The sequence below is a fragment of the Stegastes partitus genome, unplaced genomic scaffold (genome assembly GCF_000690725.1).
Source record: "Stegastes partitus isolate 25-593 unplaced genomic scaffold, Stegastes_partitus-1.0.2 Scaffold2564, whole genome shotgun sequence".
Classification (NCBI taxonomy): domain Eukaryota; kingdom Metazoa; phylum Chordata; class Actinopteri; family Pomacentridae; genus Stegastes; species Stegastes partitus.
The window spans coordinates 26,244-32,846 of record NW_007580295.1 but is presented as its reverse complement, the minus strand read 5'-3'; the positions used below and the strand labels follow the sequence as shown (position 1 = coordinate 32,846).

The window sequence follows — 6,603 nt, the reverse complement described above, 5'->3', positions numbered from 1 at the left end:
CTTTAAACTGGAGAACCTCGACTTTAAACTGGAGAACCTCGTCTTTTAACTGGAGAACCTCAGTGTTTAAAGGTGAGAACAGCAGCTTCAGTGTCATTAATTTTAAAACCAAATAAACAAACATTTTATATCCGACCATCCGTCAGTTTTTAGTTTCTGTTTCATCAAAGTAAACTCGTCGCTGGCAGTGAAGGAAAAGGAGCAACAGCAAAGCAGGAAGTTCAGATGAGACGCAGAGGGGAGGGAGGGGTAAGGAGGTCGTCTCCACGGCAACACAACAACAACAACACAGAGACACAAAGAAGAAGAAGCCAGCAGAGGACAACCGGAGGGAGGAAGACGGAGGACGAGGTGAGTCTGCAGGTGAGGAGGAAACGCTGGCTTCATTTCCCAGCAGCTCACAGATTCAGACACAGCAGACTTCTGAACGACAGGCTGACGCTCAGAAAGGATCGTTTTACTGTTGATCCATTGAAACTGTTCTCAGCAGCTGATGTGAGGCCAAACATGGTGCCGGTTTGCCCTGAATTCTGCCTGTCAGGCGACACGTCAGCCTAAACCCTCAGTCGGTCTGTCAGGAAGTCGAGGAATGAAACAGAACAAAATGTCGCCTCGTAGAGTTTTTATCTGGTATTTGTTGAACAATTTACAATGTCACAGCTAATAACTTGTAAAATCTCAGAAAAAAAGTTTTCATTTATTTGTTTACCAGTGAAAAAAAAAAGACACCTAAACTGTAAAAGAAAAAGTCCTCATCCCAAACCCATAGTTTTACTAAAAGCATTTTGTTGAGTTTGACAGTAAGAAAGTGTTTAGACACAGAGTCTTTGTTCTACAGATATTTTACTCTTGACGAGTAAATTAAAGCGTTTTTCTCTTTACATGATGTCTTTGATTTAACATGAAAATCTGTAAAAAGAAATGTTCTTCGCATTTCTTAATCCTTAGTATCATTCTTTATTCAAATAACAGCAAATAATTGTGAAGTAACTTGTTTTTGTTATACGATCACACATTCTTAAATAATAAGTGATTATTTGTAAAAGAAAAAAGTTAAATCTTTTGCAGTTCCATCAGATGGTTCCAGTTTTAGTGTTCAGCGTCATCAGCATCACAGTAACGCGGCTCCTGATTGGTTCATGTCTCACACACGTTTCAATGCTTTTTGTGTCTTCAGTAATGATGGCCTGTTTCCGTGGCAACCGGGAGGAATTTTATGGAGAAGTGCTCCTATTGGACGAGAGGAAGCTGACGCTGACGGGCATCAAGGTGAGCGAGGACTTCCTGGTGCATTTTACTGGTTCCACTTCCTGGTTCATCCTTTTCTCTCTCTCTGGTCGTGCGAACGCAGAAGTCCTCGAAGGCGGCGGCCATCTTGCATCAGGTGTTTTCTCACCTGAGCGTGGACGAAGTGCAGTTCTTCGGTTTGAGGTTCTGTGACGACAAGCAGCAGACGGTGAGAAAACAGAAGCTCTTGAACTCATTCAGCTGCAGTGAGTTCAACGACCTGTTCAATGACCTGAAGGCGGCAGGTCGACCCGACTGGTCGCACTGACGAGTTTTACTGACTTCCTTCTTCACTGCACTCTGCTGACGTGATTGTTGATGAGAGTCGGTGAAGGACGGAGCTCCGTGTCTGAGCCACAGTCAGGTTCATCTCATGGATCTCTCTGTTGGACTGAAGCCACTTTGATGGATTCTATCAACATAAAATCACATTTTGTTCTTTAAACCAGGGACCTCCAGCTCCGGTCCTCGTGAGCTGCTGTCCTGCAGGTTCTAGATGTTACTGCAACACATCTGACTCACTTTAGTGGATCATGAACAGCTTGTGTAGAACTTGACAACAAGCTGCTGGAGATCCATTCATGTGGGTCAGGTGTGCTGCAGTACGGAGACGTCTAGAACCTGCAGGACAGCAGCTCATGAGGACCAGAGCTGGAGGTCCCTGGTTTAAAGGGTGTTTTCATTTCATCAAAAGTACAACAATAACTTCCTCAGCTCATTTATCTCTGAGCCTTAAACAGTTTTCTGTGAGCAGAGTCACAGAGTAAAGAAAAGCTAAGTGTGATGTAAAAGATCCTGTTTTTCATTTTGTGTCTGAGGAAAGCAAATACTTCAGCCGGAGAAATGGAACGTTTCCAGTTGACTTCCCTTAAAAATGAATTAGCAGCGATCGCTAACTTAAACTAGTGGCATTAAAGTAACCCGTGAACTCTCTTCTGTCAGAGGATTAGTTGTTGTTCTAGTTGTAATTATTTAGATCAGGGGTGGGCAACCCGCGGCTCCAGAGCCGCATGCGGCCCTTTCATCCCTCTGCTGCGGCTCCTTGTGGCTTTGGGAAATAAATAATCCATCCATCCATTATCTATACACCGCCTAATCCTCACTAGGGTCGCGGGGGGGCTGGAGTCTATCCCAGCCGACTTAGGGCGAAAAATTAGTATTTTAATTTTAATATATTTATTTTAGTTCGTTAGTTTTTAAAATGTAATTCTAAATTTTAAGATTTTTGGGAACTTGTAACATTAAAATAAAACGTGTTTAATTTTTTTGTTGCTCAAAATATGCGTCACACCCACCGGCATGCACAGTGTTATTAACCGGATAACGTTCTCGCTAAATCTGGCAACTTTCCAAATCCTCTTGGCGACTTCTTTTTTTTTTTTTTTTGCCAAAAGCGACTAGCGACAAATCTGGAGACTCTTCTGGTGTTTTGGAGACTCTGACGTGATAACACGTATCGTTGTGCCGTTCCTGTCCTCAGCGAGCAGCGGTGCTGCCGTGAGCTCCTCCGTCCCAAAGAGCTCACAGGCGGTCAGCAGTCTGCTCAGCAGTCCAGCTGCAGGCAGCAGGACGACCAGACGACATTTTCACTTTGCTGGTGGATAATTTAAGATCAGCTTTTTATTTCATATATACAAGGAGGACACAAATAGACGTTGAATATTTTATTGGATAGCGTCGAGTTCAAAATGTTTTTGTTGCAGAAATAAAATTGTTTTCTCTGTAGCAGTTCACTGATTTCATAAATGCAACACACTATAGTTTTTTATACATAGCATAAAGGTAAAAACAATTTATACAGTATTATCTTCATTTTAGATGTCAAAAGGGTTTTGTGGCTCCCGGTGTTTTCTTTTCCGTGTGAAACGGGTCCAAACGGCTCTTTGAGTGTTGAAGGTTGCCGACCCCTGATTTAGATCGTTATGAGCAGGAGCACCAGGTTCCATCCTGTCTCTGTGAAGGTTTAACTCTCTGGCAGTGCATTCTGGGTAATCTGCTCATCTTCTAGTTTTGTTCCCTATAAACTTAATTTAATGAGTTGAGTGAACCATCAGCTCTTCTTTCATTCATTCATTCATTCATTCATTCATTCATTCATTCTTTCATTCATTCATTCATTCATTCATTCATTCAACTTTAAGGCAAAGCAGCTTCAGATGCAAAAACAATGTTTTAAACGTCTAAAATGGTTCTTCTGGTGGATTAATGGTAGCAGCTGGACCTGCTGGAGTTCCTTGAAGACGTTCCACCTTCATCCAAGAGGCTTCATCAACTCTGACTGACTGGTTGGGAGTTCCACATCCTGATATCCTGAAGGAGACATTAACACCTGAGTTTGGGTTTTAATTGGGGTTTGTTGCTCCTCCCCCTCGTTATGCTTCCTGGGGAGAGTTCAGTCCTCAGATCTCTCCCCAGGAAGATGAACCCACATCCACACCGAGCCACAGAGACCCTAACGAACCCCACTGTGTCAGGGGGAGCACTAACGACCCACATAACGAGGGGGAGGAGCAACAAACCCCCAATTAAAACCCAAACTCAGGTGTTAACGTCTCCTTCAGGATATCAGTATGTGGAACTCCCAACCAGTCAGTCAGAGCTGATGAAGCCTCTTGGATGAAGGTGGAACGTCTTCAAGGAACTCAAGCAGGTCCAGCTGCTACCATTCATCAACCAGAAGGACCATGAGCTGGAGGACTGAGGATCTTCACAGACACGTCTAAAATGGTCTGAAAATTCCAATTAAACACTTTTAGTTGAATTAACTAGACCTGAACAAGCTGATGTGTTTGGATGAGGTGAACTAGAGGAGATGAGCTGATGTGACTGAACTCCTTGATGCTGCTTCACAGTCGTTTGTTTCTTTCAGCACTGGTTGGATCCTTCAAAGACTCTTTCACAGCATCGAGTCCTCGGTGAGTCTCAGCAGCATCTTCAACTAAATGACCTGTTTTCACTTCATCCATAATAATGATGACGTGATGATGACGAATGAGGATTTTGTTTTCACCTGAGAGGCTTTTCAAACTGGATTAAATAGTTTATTTGTGTGTGTTTGTCCCAGTCGGGCCTCCGTACATTTTCTACTTTGGAGTCAAGTTTTATGTTGAAGATCCGACGAAGCTGAAGGAAGAACCAACTCGGTACCGTTGGCTTTCCCTTCATACCTGCTATAAGTAGAACTGCTTTAGAATGTTTCCATCTTATCGTGTTTAATCGTTTTGACGTCTTATCTCATGACTGTGCGTGTATTTGTACAACCAGAGTGAAGTATTTCTGTAGAACGTGTCGTATTTGAACCCAAACTGTGAGATTTTCTTCAACGCGACCAAACTGAAGCCGTCAGTGTTTCCATCGACCTGCCCTCAGAACGCTCCAGACAGCTGCCTCCTGTTAGATTCATCATCAAACAGCTGGAGTCACCTGAGGAAAGCTCACCTGAGCGGTCCGAGGACAGAATCCCATCCACGGGTCAGTCTGCGGGTCGGAACACGCTCTGAAGCCCAAGACCTCAGTGATCAAAGTGTGGCGATCCTGTAAACATCTCTACAGGTTTAGATGTTCCTCTGAAACAGAAGAAGACCAGAACCAGCAGAACTCTTCATCGGAGACCAAGAACCTGGCCGTCTTTAGCTTCACAGGTTCTGTGCAGAGATGAAGGTGCTGGAAGATCAACCACCAACCAGGTGTTTATGTACAGAGACACGACCAGCCCTGATGCAGCATGGAGGTGGCATCATCATGCTGTGGCTGCCGTCGATCGCTCAGCAAACAGCCGATCCAACACTGGAGGAGCTTCAGGACAAGTCTGTGACCCGACAGAACATCTGAGACCAAACCAGAAGATTGGAAGCTGCTGACAAAGAACCTTCTGGAGTCCTCGTTCAGGCTCTGAGATTTCAGTTCCTGGTTTTTAACACATTTGCTAAAAACACGTTTTAACTTCTGTGTTACTGAGTGTTGATGTAGAAAGAGTCTGGACTCGTCCAGAAGTCTATTAATGATACATGTGTAGTAAAGCCAGGTGTGTGCTGCGTCAGGTGTCAGTTCTACCTGCAGGTTCGTCAGGACGTCCGGCGAGGTCGCCTGCTATGCCCCGCCCACCTCCGCCCACGACTGGACGCTCTGATGCTGCAGGGTGACAAACTTTAATACCATCGGACGAATGTTTCATTTCCTCCTGAGCAGAAAAAGGATTCGTGTCCCAGAAGAATTCAGAATAAACGATGTTCAGATTCATTGATCAGATATTATATTTATATTATATATTATATATTATATATTATATACTGTATATTTATATATATTATGTATTATTCATGAATCAGAGCGACGGAGAGTTTACTGGTTTTCATTTGTTGTTCCAGCGGAGCGAGGAGACCTCAGCGAGGACGAGATGTCAGACTCAGAGGAGAAGCAGGAAGTTCAACTCATCTATAAAACACTGAGGTGATCAGGAAATGAAACGTGATCAATAATCAATCAGTAAATAAATCAGGCCAAAACAAAACTGAAATAAGAGAAACAGTTGATTTTAAGGAGAATAACGAACACGAGGCCTGATGTTACAAGGAGCACAGTGCTGATTGATTGATTGATTGATTGATTGATTGATTGATTGATTGATTGATTGATCGATCACTGACTCTCTCTGTGTTCCGTTGTCCAGTGGGGTCTCTCGCTCTCAGGCCCAGAGTCTGGTTCTGTCTCTCTGCAGCTCTCTGCAGATGTACGGAGTCTCTCTGTTCGCCGCCTACGTAAGATCACCGATCAACACCGTCAGCACCTGCTTATCAATCACACACCTATTTAATTATTAATGCCTCTTTACTCCCATGATGCCTTGCAGGGCGAGAACCAGACTGAGTACTTCCTGGGTCCAACTCCAGTGGGCGTGGTCATCTACAAGAACAAAGAGCTGGTGGGAAAATATTTCTGGTAGGAGTGAGACTTCTGACTGACTCACCTCATGCTTCCTGTCATGTGACCTGTCATGTGACCTGTCATGTGACTTCAGACATGTTTTCTTCAGGCCACGGATCACCAAACTTCACTTCAAAGACGAGATGTTTGAGCTCAGCGTGTTAGGCAAAAATGTGAGTTTCTATTGGCTAACTGAAGCTAACGCTAATGCTAACGCTAATGCGAATGCTAATAAATAACGAACGTCATCTCAAACTGTTTTTATGTTTCAGGGTTCAGAGACGTCGTTCTTCTTTCAGACATCAGATCGATGTGACTGTAAACGTCTGTGGAGGTGCTGTGTCGAACATCACACCTTCTACAGGTAACACACACACACACACACACACACAC

General features: G+C 43.9%; 1 protein-coding gene across 1 annotated transcript in view; it reads left to right on the top strand.

Annotated features, from left to right (window-relative positions):
- Positions 1–1,182: 1,182 nt before the first annotated feature.
- The window catches only part of epb41l4a (erythrocyte membrane protein band 4.1 like 4A), a 14,526-nt gene continuing 9,105 nt past the window's right edge, over positions 1,183–6,603 (top strand). The window contains exons 1-10 of the mRNA XM_008305621.1: positions 1,183–1,269; positions 1,352–1,456; positions 4,157–4,202; positions 4,352–4,430; positions 5,328–5,425; positions 5,655–5,736; positions 5,957–6,044; positions 6,137–6,225; positions 6,320–6,383; positions 6,483–6,574. Of these exons, the coding sequence (XP_008303843.1) occupies positions 1,183–1,269; positions 1,352–1,456; positions 4,157–4,202; positions 4,352–4,430; positions 5,328–5,425; positions 5,655–5,736; positions 5,957–6,044; positions 6,137–6,225; positions 6,320–6,383; positions 6,483–6,574 (830 nt within the window). The remainder of the gene's footprint in view (positions 1,270–1,351; positions 1,457–4,156; positions 4,203–4,351; positions 4,431–5,327; positions 5,426–5,654; positions 5,737–5,956; positions 6,045–6,136; positions 6,226–6,319; positions 6,384–6,482; positions 6,575–6,603) is intronic.